General features: G+C 48.2%; 1 protein-coding gene across 3 annotated transcripts in view; it reads left to right on the top strand.

Moving 5' to 3' along the window:
• MYH10 (myosin heavy chain 10) overlaps positions 1 to 18,900 on the top strand; it is a 123,089-nt gene that overhangs the window by 12,497 nt on the left and 91,692 nt on the right. For all 3 annotated transcript variants that reach the window (XM_019801732.2, XM_034646660.1, XM_002921147.4), the window contains 2 exons: positions 7,296 to 7,452; positions 14,435 to 14,462. In XM_019801732.2, coding sequence (XP_019657291.1) covers positions 7,296 to 7,452; positions 14,435 to 14,462 — 185 coding nt within the window. The remainder of the gene's footprint in view (positions 1 to 7,295; positions 7,453 to 14,434; positions 14,463 to 18,900) is intronic.

The raw sequence follows: 18,900 nt of genomic DNA, 5'->3' as shown, positions 1-18,900 counted from the left end.
TTATTTATTTATTTGACAGAGATAGAGACAGCCAGTGAGAGAGGGAACACAAGCAGGGGGAGTGGGAGAGGAAGAAGCAGGCTCATAGCAGAGGAGCCTGATGTGGGGCTCGATCCCGTAGCGCCGGGATCACGCCCTGAGCCAAAGGCAGACGCTTAACCGCTGTGCCACCCAGGCGCCCTACCGTTTCCAGTTCTTACACATTTCTTTTTCTTCCTTTATTGTGCTGTCTAGGACCCTCAGTAAATACTGGTTGCGNCCGCCCTACCGTTTCCAGTTCTTACACATTTCTTTTTCTTCCTTTATTGTGCTGTCTAGGACCCTCAGTAAATACTGGTTGCGAGAAGCCGTGACCGCAGGCGTATTTGTTATCTTCCCTGATCGCGGAGAGAAAGCTTCAACATTTCTCCATTAAGAATGGTGGTTGCTTCTGTTTTGTTCTGTTTTTAATCTTCTTTATCAGATTAAAGGAAATTTCCTTCTGTTCCTAGTTTTTATCCTAAATGGATGAACTTTTAAAATCCTGATTGGATGTTAATTTAGCAAATGTTTTTCCAGCATCGAGTGATAGTGTGATTTTTCTGGCTATTTTGTTATTGTGGTCAATTACATATATTTTTGAGGGTTTAACTGACCTGGCAAGGACCCAGGTATTCTTTTTCTTTATCGGTCTTGTATATAATCACGATTTTCCATTGTTTTCCGCTTGACCTTTATTGGGGACCGTCACTTTTGCTGTATATGTGTTAAGGCCATGTGATCACGTGTAAATGTAGGATTTTTCTTTTTGGTGAATCTTCGTGAAATGCTCTTTGTTTAACGGTGATTCTTCTCAGGGCGCCTGAGTGGCTCAGTCGGTGAAGCATCTGCCTTCCGCTCAGGTCATGATCTCAGGGTCCTGGGATCAAGTCCCGGGTCAGGCTCCCCGCTCAGCGGGGAGTCTGCTTCTCCCTCTTCCCCCATGCTCACGCTCTCTCTCGCTATCTCTCTGTCTGACAAATAAATAAAATATTAAAAAAAAAAAAAACAGTGATGCGTCTCGCAAAGGATTAGCTTTTTTTCCCTTAGTGTTTGCTCGGTTTGTTGTTTTCCAAACTTTTATGTTCTGCTTTCCTGTGTCTTGCTCTGTAAGACGGTATGTCTCTTCTAAGCACCCCCTAGTTGTTATTTTGGTCCCTAACCTGATAGTATTAACGTTTCAATCAGAACATTTGGCTTCTGTACATGTGCAGTAGTGACTGAAATGGACCCTCTGACTCCTTGGTTCCTCTTGGTCCCGCCTGTTCTGTGTTTTTCCTCCCTTCCTTTTACCTCCTTCCCTGATTACGTCATATTTATCATTATTGTTGTAGCTTCCTACCTCTTCTTCCCCTGTGATGTGTTTTGGCCCCTCTCTTTGTTGTTCCCTTGGTGGTCCCCGGCTCTGCCTGCAGCCCTGACGCATGGGGGCACCTGCCGCGGGTGAGGGCCGGCCCTGAGCGCTCCAACTGCGCATGCTCTGCCTCCCGGCCCGCGTGCTGCTGCCGCTTCCCCGTGTACGCACATTCATTTCTGTCTCTCTCTCTCTCTCTCTCTCTGGTTTTTTAGAGGGGAGGGAGGGGCGGGGCTGGGGAGAGCATTGCCAGCCGACCCGCTGAGCGCGGAGCCCGAGGGGGACTCGATCCCACAACCCCGAGATCGCTAGTCGCGTGCTCCACTGCGGGGCCAGCGGGCTCTACTCCCACGTGCTTGGGTCGAGTGTTCTCCAGATGCGGCTTGGAGCTTGGAGCATTTTTGTCTGTGGCTTGATGCCTTTGGTCAGTTTCGGAACATTCTGCGCCCTTGTCTCTTCAGAAACTGCTTCTGCCCCACGCCCTCTGTCCTCCTCCTTGGACTCAAACGCCTCGGGTCACCTCCTCACCGTGTCCCATGGAGCCTCCTGTATTTTAATCCCATTTTCCCCCCTGTGCTTCAGCCCGGATATTTGCTCCTGATAAAATGTGGAGTAACTGATTTCCCTCTTCAGCTCTAATTGGCCATTAAACACATCCGGTGCCTTTCTAATTTCAGTTACTTTGTGTTGCCGTTTTCATTTGGTGTTTTCTTTTTATGATTTTTTTTAAAGGCTTTTTATGGTGGTGTGTTTTTTTATACAGCTTCTTTTTTATGGTTTTTCTTTTAATGGTTCCCAGTTCTCCGGCAGAATTCTCGAACACGTTTTTTAATTACTTGAGCGTGTCCAAGATGATAACACAGGGCGACACAAACGGACTCACGGGATGCGAGTATTACCTTGCATTACAGTCGCAGGTGTTGCCTCCTGTGCCGGTTATCGTACATGAGAAACTGGGAGGTGCTTTGCAGCTCTCCGGGACACGAGGCTCGTTCTAGAGTTTTGCTCGGGGCAGGCAGTCAGGCGAAGGGGACGAGTGTGCATAGCTCATCAGGGGTTGACATCCTTCCTGGCTGGGCTTTGGGCTGTGCCAGGGCTGGTGTTCCTGGTCCACGCCTGACTCTCGGTGTAGCCATCAGTCTTGGAGGGGGGGTTAAGCCAGGAGGGTGTTCACCCACCTCCTGGGCTTGCATACTGCTGCTCAGCCTCTTCCTTCTGGGCCACAGTGTTTGGGGTTTGTAACTACCATCTGAGGAAGAAGAAAAGAATAATCTGTATCGTCAAATAGTCACTTTCACAAGGTCCTTCTTTCTCATAAATGTTTGTCATAGTTGGTTTGGTCTGTTGGCATCAATGTCCAGGCATAGTCAGCATGCTGTAATTAGTTGTTCTGTCTCTTGTAATCTATATGTTTCCCCTCCTTTTTTCTTTTCTTTTCTTTTTTTTTTTTTAAAGAAACAGAGTCCGTTGTGCCTAGAACCTCCCATATTCTGGATTTTGTTGATTGCATTCACGCATTCGCGTCCAGGGCCTCAATCAGATGCGGATTCAGGGGACACGTCATGCCAGGGTCTCTCACGTTGTGATGTTGAGGTGGGGGGGGTCGGTCTGAGTCTGGGGTTCCGTTGGCCGGATTTGTGCGTTAGGAGTGTTGTTGCGTGCCATTCATCTGAGGGTCTGGCCGCCAGTGGGGAGCACTGAGCACATACATCATCTCATTAGACCCCCCCCCCAGGTTGGGCGGCTCGATGGATTCTGTTTTTGAGTGTGTGTTACACACCACCCCGCACGCACACAACAGTTTCAAGTGTGTTTTTGACGATTGCTCTTTTTACAGAATTTTGGTCTTTCTTCCCCCAAAGAAGCAACAACGATTACTATTTTAGTGATCTTTGCTTTGCTCTCTGTCTTCATCTCTCCTTGAAGTATCTTTCTTACTTTACCCTCGTGCCTGCTTTCTTGCATTATTGTACCCTTGTCCTACTTTTCATTAAGAACGAAGCTCTCAGGATAAATGTGCCTGCTCTGTCGCTGCATTTCCGGATATCCATTCTGCTCCTTATTTGCTCTGCTGTGGATTTTTGGTTCTTTATTTCAGATGGTTCCTTACAGCTCTTCCTTGCTCGCCTTTGCCACTTCTTTCCCCGTATGCATTCCTGTTCCAGTATGTGGAGTCCCTGCCCTAAATATGTTTCCAAAAGTATTCTTTCAGCTTATTTTATCAGTGCTTTCCATAGGTGAGTTCAGTCTCTGAAACCTCTGGATGATGATGTTTTCCTTCTTATATCAGGTTTTGGTTTGTTTGTCTTTTTAACACACATGTGAATTTATGTCGGTGCAGTGTTTGCAAACGGTGTGGGTGACCTCTCTTTCTGGGTGGTGTCCTGATGCCCCCCGAGAGCTCCAGGGGGGAGCAGCGTGTGAGGCCCCCAGTTCAGTCCCATGTCCGCTCTGTGCCCTGGCCTTGACCTCTGCACTCCCTTGTTCCCTGGTTCCGCATCCTTTGGACCTTGAAATGAGGTGTATGCACGTTGCTGTCTTAAACAGAGGCCTGGAGCTGACTGGGTGAGCAGAATCTCCCTATACTGGACAGGAGATGGGCATTCCAGGCAGAGAGATCCATGCACACAGAAGCCTGGAGGCGGAACGCAGCCTAGCATGTTTCAAAAATGGCAGGCTTTTGTGCAAATGTGTTTGTCTGTCTCCCTTAGGTAAGCTGTGCAGCCGCATCAGCTAGTGTCTTAAAGGCTGTGCAGACACCCCTCAGGCCTTTGCGGCTTGTCAGAATGTTCTCATGGCCTCAGCAGTCAGTGCGTCCGGCTCTCACTGGGCGTTCTCCTGGGCTCGCCTGCTGCAGCGAACCCCCTTTCAGCATCCCACCATCTCAGTATGCTCCAAGGGGGTTCGTTATCTTCCCCACACATCTAATCATTCTTCCCCTCCAGCAGTAACATTTCCATACTCTCAAGCTTGAAAACGTGGGGCTGTCCCTAGCTTGTGTCTTTGGTGGTTTTTATACTCAGAGGTTCTGAGTGCCTTTGAGTCTCCCTCCTCACAGTGTTCTCATGACCCGCCACTTTGCTCTCATCTAGGCCCCGTCCCTGTGCTGGGACTGGTGCAGTAGTCTCCACACCCAGCTCCTCACCTCTTCCCCTTTGGTGTCTTTTCCACAGAGCTGCCAGACGTATACTTTACAAACATGCTGCTTCCCTTCGCTCTTCTCCCCTGAAACTCTACTAGCTGATCACCTGTGCAGGACACACTCTAAGTCATTGAGTCAGTCTGAGCTCCCGCCACACATATTCCGTGGTACAAACTACTTTCAGCGAAGCTGAGCTGCTTGGTCTGGTCTGCCTTGGCTATATACTGTCATCCGGTCTTATGTTTTAATAGGAATTTCTTTATCCCTCCTTTTGACCTTTAAATAGTCTTTAAAAGAACATCAGAGACCACCGAGGTCTGAATTTCATACCTCGTTTTACGGTTTCTGATGCGATGGCCATGACTTTCAGGGTCTGGGGTTGGTTACGTGTTCTGCTCCAGAGTTTCTGTCCTATTTATAATCCTGTTCATCTTTCTCCTTTTCTTTTCATACCACTTTCTTTTTAGTGCCTTATTTTGTGTCTCGTTTGTTTAGTGTGTATTTATTGTCTTTGTACCTGTTTCCTGAAGGTACGTAACGTCTTGTGCGTGTGTTCAAACACTGAATGAAGTCTAATTGGAATGTCAGGATCTCAGAGACCTACTCTAACAGCATTTCACCCTCCTGCCATGTGCCTCGGGGAAGATAAAGGTGACACAGTATCGCTCCCATTATCAGTTCTACAGGAACCCGGTATGGGAGCCAGTTTCCAGACAGTTCGAAGTGAGCTCTTGAAGCACTGAAATTGAATAACGTATTGTACGTAAACATTTTTCACTCCCCGTCTTTGGCAGGCACAGGGTCCTGATGATGATTGAACCTTGTTTTTAGATGACATAGTCATGTTTGTGAGACTGAGTCATCTTTGTAACCCTAGACCTCAGAAAAGCACCCACCCTGTGGGAGACACATACGTTGGAATGATTTCTGATTTAAGTGGCGTTGTTATGACCTGCTACCCTGCCGTACTTGCTGTGGGATGCTAAACTGAACTTCCGCATTTGGACTTTCTTGGGGTTTTTTGTTTGTGTGTTTGTTTTGGTTTTGTTTCGGTTTTTGGTTTCTTCTCTTCGGCCGGCACGTCATTTACCTCTTACAAAAGGGAAGCGTAAAATGTGTAGCTTCGTGACAGCCTGTGACCCCATTTTTGAACAGAAAAGCGAGGTAGATCTAAAAATTCGTTGAGGTGCATAGTTATGACTTGTCTACTTGACTGTATACAAATTAAACTCGATAAAATGTGAAATTGAGATTGCCTGGCCTTGGTTTCCTCCCCCTTACTAAGACCCCTGTGTTTCTGCCTCCTATTGCCTTTTTGTCATGTGGTGGCAGAGGGAGGCTGACGGCGGGGAGGCCTGGAGCAGGCCAGGGTTCTCTGTGCCCTGAGCTGCCGGGACTGGAGAGCCTGGGCCGGAGGGCCGACAGTCTGAAGCCCCCAGTGGTCAGCGAGGGATGGGCAAGCAGTAACTCTGCTCTCAGGGCTGGTGTCAGCTTAGAACTAAGGCAGACGCCCCCTATCAGTGAGGGGAGGGGTGCAGAGCCTTTCACCTTTTGTCCTCTCTTTAACAACCCCCGCCCCCTGCTGTGGGAGGCGTGATCTCTAGGGAGACTGCGGGGGGAACAGCTCGGGACGTGGTTCTGACCACTTAACTTCTTCTGGCAGGCCTGCGTTCCCTTGTTTGAGCGTTAGCAACCGCTGTGTTCAGAGTCGAGCAGTCTCTCGAGTGCCTTCTGGTGGCAGCTGCACAGGGTTCCCGCCTTGAAGAACACAGCTCTTGTTGAGAAGCCGCTCGTGTCTTTGGCACTGGACACCATCAGTCCCCAACCTCTTTAGTGTCCTCCTGCCTGGAGATGTGGTCACCCAGGTCCCCTTGAGTAGAAGGCCTGAATCACGGTGCCACGGGGTTGCCCTTTCCAGATGCCTCGGGCCCTCCTGCCACGATCCTCAGGGGCAGTTTTGCACCCTGTTTTCAGAAATCATTCTTAGTGAACTGAGAAAACCCCTCCAAATCAGAAGTGCTCTCAGTATCAGTTCTGATCAGGAAAGGTTTGTGTGTTCTGGACTAATGGCTCTTAAAAATTATCGGGGAGACATGAGGCACCCAGCTGGGTCAGTGGGTGGAGCACACAACTCTTTGATGTTGGGGTTGTGAGTTCGAGTCCCACCTTGGGTGTGGAGATGACTGGAAAACAAAACCTTTAGAAAAAATTATTGAGGCTTCTCCCTAAAGAGCTTTTGTGTGGGTTATATTTATCAGTACTCACTGTATTTGAAATAATGGCAAAGTTTAAAAAGTATTTATGAATTCACTTAAAAATAATAAACCATTGATTCTTTAAGTGAATTCATTTAAAATAAATGTATAACAAGGTAATGTAAGTAAATTATTTTTCATAAAAAAATATATTTTCCAAGGCATAAAAATTAGAGGAGTTTTACATTTTTGCCAATCTCTCTAATAACCACCTCTTCAGATCATTGAAGGCCCCTGTTCCAGGCACTGTGTGGTTTCTGGGTGTGTGATATATTCAGGGTTTTTTTTTTTTTTTTAAGATTTTATTTATTTATTTGAACAGAGATAGAGACAGCCAGCGAGAGAGGGAACAGAAGGAGGGGGAGTGGGAGAGGAAGAAGCAGGCTCATAGCAGAAGAGCCTGATGTGGGGCTCAATCCCATAACGCCGGGATCACGCCCTGAGCCGAAGGCAGACACTTAACCGCTGTGCCACCCAGGCGCCCCAGGGTTTTTTTTTTTAACACTGTATTTTATTTTTTTTCTAGACTTACTCTGGACTCTTCTGTGTAGTCATAAATCCTTACAAGAATCTTCCAATTTACTCTGAGAATATTATTGAGATGTACAGAGGGAAGAAACGCCACGAGATGCCTCCGCACATCTACGCCATCTCTGAATCTGCTTACAGATGCATGCTTCAAGGTAACTCGTGTTAGGGTCCTAAATACTCAAGTTTCTTAAACGTAGGTTAGTGTTTTTGTATGTGCCTCAATCTGTTCTCCAAAGGGCTTTAAGCTTAAAAAAAAAAAAAAAGATTAAAAAGAAAAGTAGTAAATGTTTATTGTAGGGGAATTTTGAATTCTTACGATGAGAATGGGCAGTGTGGTCATTTTCTGGAGGAAGGTATGATTGCCTTCATCACTACTAAACGTTCATTTCTTCATTAAAAAGCATCTAGTTTTCATCCATATTTGCTCTACACCACAAGCCATTGTGGCGAAAGCTCTCCTGCACTAGGTATTAGAGCCCACAGGAAGAGCCATGGGAGGGACAATAGAAAGGGTAGCAGCTCTGCTGGGGAAAGAAAGGTCATAAAATATTTGTCTTAAAACAACAAAAGTTGGAAAGCACAGGGCAAGCTGGTTGATCTCGACTGTTCCCCTTTGGATGTAGGATGAAATATAAATTGGAAGAGTCATTCCTTTGCATCATGACTTTAGACGCAAGTTTATGGAGGGATGTTTTCCTGAAAACCAGAACGTAGCGGTTTTGAACCCATTTCGCATTATTGCTCGGAAAGACTGCATTAAATGTGGGCCTTCCTGGTGCCGTGTGAGATCCCCTGTGATAACGCTCGCTCTCCTTTCATCTTTTAAAAAAGAAACTGGATGAAGTAGGACACGACCTATCGGTTCTTTTTTTTTTTTCTTTTAAGGTTTTTTCTTAATTCATTTGAGAGAGATTGAGAGAGTGGGGGTAGAGGCAGAGGGAGAAGCAGGCTCCCCGCGGAGCAGGGAGCCCCATGCAGGACTCGATCCCAGGACCCTGGGATCATGACCTGAGTCGAAAGCAGACGCTTCATAGACTGAGGCTCCCAGGTGCCCCAGATCTATCGGTTCTTATAAAATAGTTGGGGGGTCTTCAGGGAACGGGATACCCTTCATCGGCCGGTCTAATTTGAAGTGCAGCCTGAGGGCAGCGTCGGGGCAGCGTGGGGACAGCATGAGCGCCGCGTGAGGGCCGCGTGGGGGCAGCGTGAGGGCAGCGTGGGGGAAGCGTGGGGGCAGCGTGAGGGCAGCGTGGGCACTGCGGGCGCTGCGTGAGGGCAGCGTGAGCGCCGCGTGGGGGCAGCGTGGGGGAAGCGTGAGGGCAGCGTAAGGGCAGCGTGGGCACTGCGGGCGCTGCGTGAGGGCAGCGTGAGCGCCGCGTAGGGGCAGCGTGACGGCAGCGTGAGCGCGTTCACCGAGTGCAGTGCCCATCCCCCACTTGTAGTCTGTTCAGACGTGCATTAGACCAGATCCCTTGGCAAACCGGAAGTAGTTCACACCTAGAAGAGCATCCTCGATGGGAAAGGACGGGTGAATATCCAGCGTCCGTTCAGGCTGAAAAAAAGATGCAGTTTAATATCCTTCCTTAGTTTCAGAGCCGGAGAATCCTAAGCAACAGCTCCAGCTGTGGTGAGTTGCTTGCTGGTCGTGGGGAAAGGACGGTCGGCTTCTTTGCTCTCGGTTCTGTGTCTCTGTGCGGAAGAGTAAGCTGTGTATGTGCAGAAAAGCATTTGTGAATGAGCAGACTTTGCCTTCCGTGGGAGGGGAAATTGGAGAAAGTGTGCTCTTTCTCCAGTGGAGTCCGTATTTCCTCATCAAAACGAGTGCCTTCTCCCAGTCGAGATGTTGACCCTCTCTGGTCCCTGAAGTGTTGCCTAGAAGGGGCATTTCCAGAAGGCAGGGGCAGAGCCACATGCACAAGTCTAACTTTTCAAAAGGGGAAGAGGCTTCAGGCCGCTGAGCTTCACATACCTGCCAGGAAAGATTCTAGAATCTATTGTTAACAGTCTGAGGACAACACGAAAATATGGCCCGCATTCCTTTCGCTCAGTGGGAAGGGAAATTACAGCGGACAGTGTTAACAGAGAATCAGGATTTCGCCGTGCCCTTCCGCAGTCTTCCGTGAGGTCCTCGTGGCCGTTTGTGGAAAAGGTGCTCGGAGGTGCTGGTTGGTGAGGGGGGCTGTCCAGGTTTGTTAGGGTGTCCCCCAGCGGGTATCCCGTTGGGACATTTTTGTCAGCATACTTGGAGATGCTTGACGCATGCCCATAAAATGTATAGATGATGTGAAACTTCAACGCAGTAAATACATTTGATGAAAAGAAACAGAATTGTTTAAATTGTCTCGACAGGTTGAATGGAAAAATTGAATCTAACAAAATAGTTATCAGTGATTAAATGTTAAGGTCCCATTACTGGGTTGCCAGACGAGCTAAATGCGTCCGGAGCGGGAGGATATGGTTTACCAGCATGTCGTATTGTCACCAGTGTCATCATTAGTGGTAGAAGGAACATGTACTGAATGTTACTGTGTACCAGGCACTGGGCTGAATGTTTTATGTGTATGACGTAATCTACAGCAACAATCCTATGAAGTCAAAAGAGTTGTCCGTATTTAACTGAGGCACAAAAAGTTAAAAACTTGACCCAAGAAAATGTAGATAGTAAGAGTTTATGAACTAGGATTCAAAATGAAGGCGGTGTGACACGTTCTTTTCCACAGTAATAAAATTCCATATGAAAACTAAAAAGAGGGGCGCCTGGGTGGCTCATTTGGTTAAGCGTCTGCCATTGGCTCAAGTCATTGTCTCAGCGTCCTGGGATTGAGTCCCGCATCCGCCTCCCTGCTCAGCGGGGAGCCTGTTTCTCCCTCTCCCGCTCCCCCTGTTTGTGCTCGCTAACTCTCTGTCAAATAAATAAAATCTTCAAAAAAAAAATTAGAAAGAATTAGTTGATAGTTTTGATTACATAATAATTGAAAGTATGACACAAAATACAAGAAACCCCCCCTCTGAACAATTCCATTGCATTCTACCCTGTAGGTCAGGGGCTACGTGCTGATGTCCCACACGACACAGTTGGGTTGGGACACGCGCTAAGATGGTCAGTGTATGGCTTACACTACCTACCAGAGCTGCTCCATGTAGGTTTTCAGTTACCAATGTGAGCAAAGCAGCTAAATGCCACTGGGCCTGTGAAGAGATCTATAGCTGGAGAAGGGATCAGCGGAGAACTCAGAGCATAAGGTCCCACTGAACGGAGTTTGCTTCTTTAATGCATAAAACAGAAGAAAGCTGACCTTTTTCCCTAAGTTTGGATTCTAAGGGGATTCCATATAAGTAAAATGCAGAGTGTGTCTGACACGTAGTAGGTGCTCAGAAACATTCATTGAACAAATGAATGAAAGTAGAGTTCTTGGACATAAACTTGATGGCAAGAATCTCAAACTCCGTTCTCGTTAGATTTATACCTAAGTAAAATACATACCTTAATGTAAGTAAGTGTTCCACATTTTTAGGATTAAATGAAATTTTAAATTTAAAAATTTCCGGTTCCACACTGTTGATGTATGGAAACATTTTTAAAGTATAGGTGTTGTCATTGTATCTTACAACCTTGCAAAACTCACTTATTCTGGAAGGTTTTTTTGGTCGAATGTTCGGGATTTTCTGTGGAGACCATCATGTCCTCTGCAAATAGAGACTTCGTTCTGTCCTTCCCATCTTATGCTTTGGATTTTTTTCTGGCCTTGTACTGTTGAATAGGTGTGGTGACAGCAGGTGTCCTCACCTCATTCCTGGTCTCGGGGACAGCGTTCGGTTTTCTGCCATTAAGGATAGTGTCGCTGTATGAGTTGTTTGTACCTGCTGTTTACCAGATTCACGAAATTCTCTTGTATTCCAGGTTTGCTCAGGTGTTTTTAAACCCTGAATGGGTGTTGAGTTCTGTCGAATGCTTTTTCTCCATCTATGAGATGACTAGGTGATGTTCTTTGTAGATATGGTGAGTTAGACTGTTTGCCTTTGGACGCCGAATGAACCTTGCCTTGCGGGATAAATACCACCTGCTCGTCATGTGTCCCCATCTGTATATATTGCTGGAGTGGGTCTGCTGGGCACGTCCTTAAGAATTTTTGTGTCCTTGCTGATGACAGATATTTGTCTGCCATTTTCTCGTACCATAACATCTCTGTAGTCACAGTGTCGGGGTAAGGCTTGTCTCTGAGAATGTGCTGGGAGATAGTCCTTTTCAATTTTCTGAAAAGCTGGGTATGATTTTTTTTTTCTCCTTAAATGTTGTGTAGAATTCACTGGTGAAGTATGTTTTCTTTGTGGGAAGATTTTTTAATTACAAATTCAGTTGTTTTTTAACTGAGGTATCATTGACATTTTGTGAGTTCCACAAAATCAATTTCTTTAATAGATATGGGGCCAATCAGGTTATTTCTTCTCGAATGAGCTTTAACAGTTTATGTCTTTTTAAAAAGTTGTCCCTTTTATCTTAGTTGTCAGTCTGGGATTCAGGGTAGTTATTCTCAGATATTGGTAATTTGTGTGTTTTTCGTGTCAGTTTGCTTAGAGGTTTATCAACTGTATGATTTTTCTCCAAGAACCAGAACTTGGTTCCTTTTTTTTCTTTTCCCTGTTCCCCATTTCATTGATTTCTGTTCTTTCTCATTTCTTTGCGTCTATGTAACTTGAATTCCATTTGCTGTTTTTTAGTTTTTTAAGGTAGGAGCCGAGGTCATTGACTTGAAACCATCTACACTATTGGAATATGATTTAACTCGGCGTGGATTTATTGATGACCTGCTGTATGGGATTCTTCGGAGGTGCTTTGGAAAACACTGAGCTAGGAAAGGAGTCTGTAGTCTTCAGAAGGCTAGTTGCATTTTCGAAAGTATAATTGTTTCCCTTAAATATCAGTATGAGGCTTTGGTTCCATTTACAGGTTTTTAGAGATTAATAAGGTCATTGTGCGTTGTTATACTGCTTTAGTTGGCCCTTGAAGGATGACGAGGATTCATGAAGCAAAGGAGGAATGGTGGGATCACCATTGGAGAGAACCTTGAAGGTGATCAAGCCCATACCTTTATTGCATGGATAGGGAAACTGAGGCCCAAAGCCATACAAGACCAGACAGACAAACACAGAGGATCAATAAGTGTGGCTAGCAGAGTTGTTCTGGTTTTGATTGGGCTGGCGGGGGGAAGCATGGGGAATGAAGTATGGAGCAGAACTCAAGGGTAGGCGGTGGTTGTGTGGGTCTCCGACTTCAATGGTAATGAGCCCGTATAGAGGCAGGAAGAAAGCCATTCTGAACTAATTAGGAGGCAGTTGAATTTTGGTTAATTCGTATGCATTTTGATGTATCTAATGTGTGAACTAGTTTGGAAAAGCCATAAAAAACTTGGTGTACTCGAGTTCTATAGAAGTTGCTGGAAAACGTAGGGGCCTGGGGGCTCCTATTTACAGTGAATAACTAAGGACTTGATAAAATCCTGGTACCCTAGGTGAGGAAACTGAGGCCCTCAAGGTATTGATACTGCATGTATAGATGAAGTGAGTGCAGCAGCGGGGGGGACCAGCACACAGGAGCCCAGTGCTCACGGTCTCACCAGTGCCCAGCGCTCAGCCACCCTCACCAAGGCCAACTGCCAGGGTGGGTGAGGACAGAAGACAGCTTGATCTCAGGCTTTTCTAGGGGGCAGGCAATTGGCGGTATTGTCTAACTCCAGAATAGGGTTAAAAAAAGGACACGGTGAGAAACCAGGAGGAGGTGGTCTGGGAAGTGTCCCCAGAGGGGCCCCAGCTGAGCTGAGCGCAGAAGGACACGTGGGGAAATACAGTGGCCGTGGGTCTGGGAAGAGCGTGTGGAAGGAAGGGCATGGTGTGGCCCCTGGGAAAGTGAACCAGTAACCCCAGTAAAGGAGGCAGGGGTCAGCGTGGATCTGGGAATGGTGCAGCCAGAGGGAGGGATACAATGGTGGTTAGGAGCTCATCAGAGGTAAAGATGCACTTTGTAGAACGCAGTGTATACACAGAATATACGCGTGCATTTGTTTATTTTAATGTTCTGACAGAGTGAATGAACTCTTGATTTTTCTCTGATAAAGACTGTTTACGCCTGAACCACTGTGAGACCCTTATTGGGTCCCCGATGGCAGTCACCTGCGGGAAAGCAGGCACAGCAGTGACCAAAGACCTCGCTGGGCCAGGCCCTGTGAGCACAGTCCCCATCTAAGCAGTGGCTAGCTTGGTTAGTGGCGTTGACAACACAGGTGCCAGAGGCAGACAGGCCCCAGCCCTCGCCCCTCAGCAGCTGCGGGACTTGGGTGGATTCCCCAACCCCCTCCAGGAACATTTCTCACCTGTTAAATAGATATTCAGGCTCATGCGTGTTGGAAGTCCTACATCCCACACTGGGGGTTCGTCTGTAGGCTGGACAGACGAATTTTATCTTTTCCTCTGAAAAATGGAGCTGAAGACTCAAATCATTTATCACTTTAAAATCATATTTGCTTTTTTCCTATGGCACATTCTTTTGTGGTTTTGGAATGCATACGGCTTGAACTCGAGAAGGTGGTTAAACTTCATGCAGGTGTTTGTCCCCCTTCAACCTTCTCCACTTAGCGTGTGATTATTATTATTATTATTTTGTCCTTTAAGGTCAGGTTAATAACAATTCCTCTCCAGTTGCGGGTGTTCTAGAAGAAGCCGTTCTGAAAGGCAGTGGTCTCCAAACCTGACCCTGCATCAGAATCACCTGGGGGGCTTATTTATAGAGGGCGTTTCAGTCCCTACCCCCTGAAAATGATTCAGTGAGCGAGGAGCCCTGGGGACGCGTCTTTGTAGGACTTTTCAGGTGAAGCTGATACGCAGCAGGGCGTGAGCATCAAGGTTGATGAGGCACAGAAAGCCTTTGAAGCCCGGGCTGTTGTTTACCCCACGAGAACCTGGCATTATCATGAGCACGAGACTTGATTTAGGGATATGTAAGGGGGTGGGGAGGCTTTGCGGGAGAGGAGCCGAGTTCCTAACGTGATGTGGGCCGTGACTGCAACTTTATTATATCAAGTCTAAAAAAGCAGGCAAATGGTCACCTTGTTTTTTTGTTTGTTTTGTTTTGTTTTATAGATCGTGAGGACCAGTCAATTCTTTGCACGTAAGTAAATACTGAACGTTCGGACTTGTTTTTGATTCTGTTGGAAACTAAAGCCAATTGTTTATTGGATTGGGGGAGGGGGAAAATGGAGAAGTGATTTTAGGAATTTGATGTGAACCTTGCAGTTATCATTTTAAGACTAAGATGATACGGGTTGCTTAAATTGGGGGTCACTGTTTGGCTGTCACACCGGGCGTCTCCCACATTTCGCAGTGTTTCTCTGTGAAACTACGTCTTTAGTTTACATGTGCACCTGGTGGCCTCCTGGACATTTCAGCAGCGTGTCTACATTACCTGGTACCTGTGACCGACGGTCATGTGTCTCGTGTGCTGAGTGCTAGAGCGTGGGGGAGTGAATGAAACCATATCCACGGCAGGACGCCATTAGAGTGCCTTAGAAAAGGCTCGTTAGAAAGACCAGAATGGATCGGAAGACCGATGCGAAGGCCGTCCGGAGTTGCAGGCAAGAGCTGGTGGTGACTTCAGGCAGAGGTGTGACTGCGCCTGGAGGGGAGCAGGGAGACTTGCCGAGTGTGCAGGGGGAGTTACTGGAGGGGCCGAGGTGTCTGCCCTGAGTGGACACCGTGGGTGTGGGTGAGGACACTGGCTGTGGAGTCTGCAAGCCCCTCTCAGCCGGCGAGCTGCCACGCTGCCTGCCTGGATGTGGAGCCCAGGAGAGGGCTGCCCCAGGCGCTGAGACCTGACTGTCAGTGCAGGCCAGTGAGAGGGGCTACCTCAGGAGGAGGGGAGGGAGAAGGCCGAGAGTGGAGCCCTGATGAAAGGCACATTCAGGGGTCAGGCAGAGGCGAGGGAAGCCAAAGAGGCAGGAGGGTGTGTGTCCGTGGCCACGGCCAGCACGGCAGAAGCCTGGAGGCAGAGCGAGCCCCACGTAGAGGCCAGATAACACTTGAGAAACGATGGGGAAGTGGAAAAATTAAAACCCCAAACCCCAGGTGTAGGCCTGCTACTCTCAAATAGTGGGAGAGAGCGAAAGGCAGTGGTCAGAGACTGAGTTTTGCTGTTAGTGGTGGAGTGTTTACCGTGGGCGAGTTTAAATAGGGGGCTGGAAACTTCTTGTCTATGGCTTCTCTTTTTGATGATGTCGCAACTCCGGTATCTGATACAAGAGGGGAGAGGAGAGGTAGAAATAGCGGTCCGCTCGTTGTAACGTTTTCTTCTAGCGTTGTTTAGCCTCGGGGTTGTACGAGCTAGCTTTTCCCGAGCAGCCAACCACCCTGAAACTTCATGGCTTCAGATACTTCTCTTGGCAGTTGGGTCGGGCTCAGGTGGGCAGTTCCGTGGACCTGGGCCCACTCCTGCACCTGCGGCCAGGTGCGGGCTGGGGTGCCTTGCCTTCATGTCTGCATATCCTCGCGTTCTCCTGCGGGCTGCCCCCGGCTTTTTACACCGTGGCAAGGTTCCAGGAGCAGCAAGACGGGGAGCTCCAGTGCGTGAGCCTTGTTCGAGTTCCTGCTCCTGCCACGTTTGCTGTCTTCCCAGTCCCAAGCGGCACACACGGCCAAGGCCAGGCTGGCTGTGGGAAGCGCTGCCACAGGGAGCAGCCAGAGCGAGGCGGGAGACGGTTGGGGCCGTTGCTGTAGGCAGCCCTCCGCCAGGAGAGCGGTGGAGTGGAACCACATCCAGTCCATCAGAACATGGAGCAAGTGTGGTCTCTGCAGGTGGGGGGACAGAGGAGCAAGAGAACGGAGAACATTGGGAGAAGCTGTCGCAGTGGGGTGCGGGCAAAGGGGAGCGGGGTGTTGGGAGGAAGTAGACGGGTCGGGACAGAGCCCTAGGGGTCTGGACGGAATAGAACAAATGATGTTGGGGGTACTGGTGTCAGAGCAGAAGAGTGGGCGTTGTGGCCACGGGAGTGAGTGGCTGGAGAGGCCCGAGGTGCTCACTGGAATTGAGGGCACCGAGGGGCGGGGTCTAGGATGTGTCCGGCATATGCGGAGAGGAGGGGCTTGGCCTCGCACACGCGGGCACGCACATCACGCACGCACACAACGCCCGTACCACGCACACATATATGCTCAAGTATCAGCCCTTTGTAAAGCTGAATGATTTCGCCTAGAGGAGTATCCTTCGTTCCCAGATAATATCCTTCCCACTCTTTTTGGAATAAAAAGCGCTTGCTTTTTTGAAACGAGTAGAGGTTTTTGTTTTTAGTAATCTTCCTGGGTGAGATCAATCCAGAGGTCAGGACCCCTGGAGAGGAGGGGTGGGGTGGCGGGGCGGGGGCTCTTTCCCCTGCGAAGGTCTGGAAACAGCCTGAGGGTGAGTAAGCAGGCTGCTCATGACTTTGCTCCTGACTCAGGTCTGGGGGCAGGGGAGGGGAGAGAAGGGGTGGTCCTCACCTGGGAGGGGGGTCTGGGGAGCACTCAGTGAAGAGGCGGAGGATGTGGGTGACTTTGCTCACTCTGAAATGGGGATCCCAGAGTGTGCAGGGGAAACGGGGAGGGAGGATAGTGGGGCTTGGGAGAGAGGACCGTGTGGGAGCAGACTGTAAGAATGCAGAGTGACCCGAGGAGCCGATATCTTGGGCACTGAACAGGGACAAGGATGGCAGGGCCGTGAGCCTGAAAGATTCCCAAGAGTTGGGGGCGGAGGGTGGGGGGAGCAGCTTGGGCCTCTGGGGGCGGCAGCGGTGGCTGCTGCTTATGGCTTTCAGTGCATTGCTAGCTCAGGTGGGCAGGCTCGCAACCGGATGCGTTTCTCACGCTCCCTGGTGGCTTCCGGAAGAATCCGTGTGCAGGGTGGACAAGGGAGGCCCCATGAAGCCTGCAGGTGTGGAGGACAGCAGGTGAGGAGTGGCATTAGGCAGTTTTCAAGGATTTTGGTGTAACTGGAACATATGGTGTGAAGTAGGGAACAAATGTCGGCTTGAACTCAACATGCCGAAAAATTGACTTACGTTCCCGCACATCTCTCTCTCTTTCTCCCTCTCTCTCTCTCTCTCTCTCTCTCACACACACACACACACACACACACACACACACACACAGTGCATCACCCAGTTTCCTGATTTTGGCCATCCGCTCCTGTGTTTCAGGACTCCAGGCCCAACATGTCAGGGTGCCCTCTGACTCCTCCGTCTGCTGGCCCCCATTTCTGGCCGCACTGTCGGGCATTTCTGTCTTGTCCAAGCATAGCTCTGGTCTGGATCCCAGCTGGCTTCATGCCTTTAGCCTCTCCTTCCCTCTGGGGAGGAAATCTCCTCAAATTGAATCCCACCTACATGGCACGTTCCAACGCACGTCGATTTTTCTCTCCTGTGGCCCTTTTTTATATCGGGGCCGTTCTTGGTTCTGTATTTGGGTCACTCAGACCGTGTTTTACAACTAGATGGAAAGGTGGGAACTGTGACTTACCTCGATTGCTCCTTAATAACCCCGGAGACCCTGGCACCCTGTTCTGAACATAGAACATACTTCGGAAACAGATAAAATGTCAAATGAAAGAATGAATCGCTTAATGAAAAGGGAACCAAGACAACAGGCTAAGTACAGATTACTGGTGATACTGTATGTTTTCAAGGGAAAACCTTTCTGATAGCGTTTTTAAAAGACATTTTAGTTTGAAACTTAAAACCTACACAGAAGTAGAATGGTATGGGACCCCCATATGCCCATCACCCAGCTTCCTTGATTTAAAATTTTTTTTACCACATTTTTTTTCCCTTTTTAAAACTTTTGCTGATACATTTCCCCAAGTTTTTATTTTTTAAAAATTCAAACCTACTTTAAGTTGACAGAATAATACTTTCAATGGCTATATACCCTTCGCTTTGTCAGTTTTCTTTCTATACACACCAGCCCTTTTTTTTTTTTTCTTGCCATTTTCAAGTTGATTGCAGACCTCCTGACACCCTGAGATTCTTCAGCAGGTTTCTTCCAAGGATGAGGGCGTTCCCACATAACCGCAGACTGTTATCACACTTCAGAGGTCAACATTGGTTCCATAATATCTAATATAGGATCCAGTTTTCAGTAATGGTTCTCAACACATTTTTTATAACATTTAAAATCCCTGGTCCTTGCCTTAGGTCTCTTCATTTCAATTCTGTGTTCTAGAATAGTGTTCTCACTTTTTGCTTTCTTTTGTTTTTTCATTTCACTGGCTTGTGTTCTTCAGAAAAGTCCATTATTTAGAACCCGATCTGCAGTGTCTTTTAAAGATTATTTGTTGCAATGCAGTTTTGACATGGACTGCCCAGGGCCTACTCCTCCGCCCAGTGCTGGCACTGTGGACCCCAGCCATAAGCTTAGGGGGTCCCAGGCCACCTGCACTTCTGACCAACCAGCTACAGATTTGGGGGGTTGCTACCCCCTTGGGTTTGGTAGTTCACTAGGATGACAAATCAGAGCCATCCAGAAGGAGAGACCGCCAGGGTGAGGCCTGGGAGGGTCCCAAATGTAAACCATCCATATCCTCT

The sequence above is a fragment of the Ailuropoda melanoleuca genome, chromosome 17 (genome assembly GCF_002007445.2).
Source record: "Ailuropoda melanoleuca isolate Jingjing chromosome 17, ASM200744v2, whole genome shotgun sequence".
Taxonomy (NCBI): Eukaryota; Metazoa; Chordata; class Mammalia; order Carnivora; family Ursidae; genus Ailuropoda; species Ailuropoda melanoleuca.
Note: the sequence above shows the minus strand (reverse complement) of the source record. Positions and strands in the feature narration are given on the sequence as shown.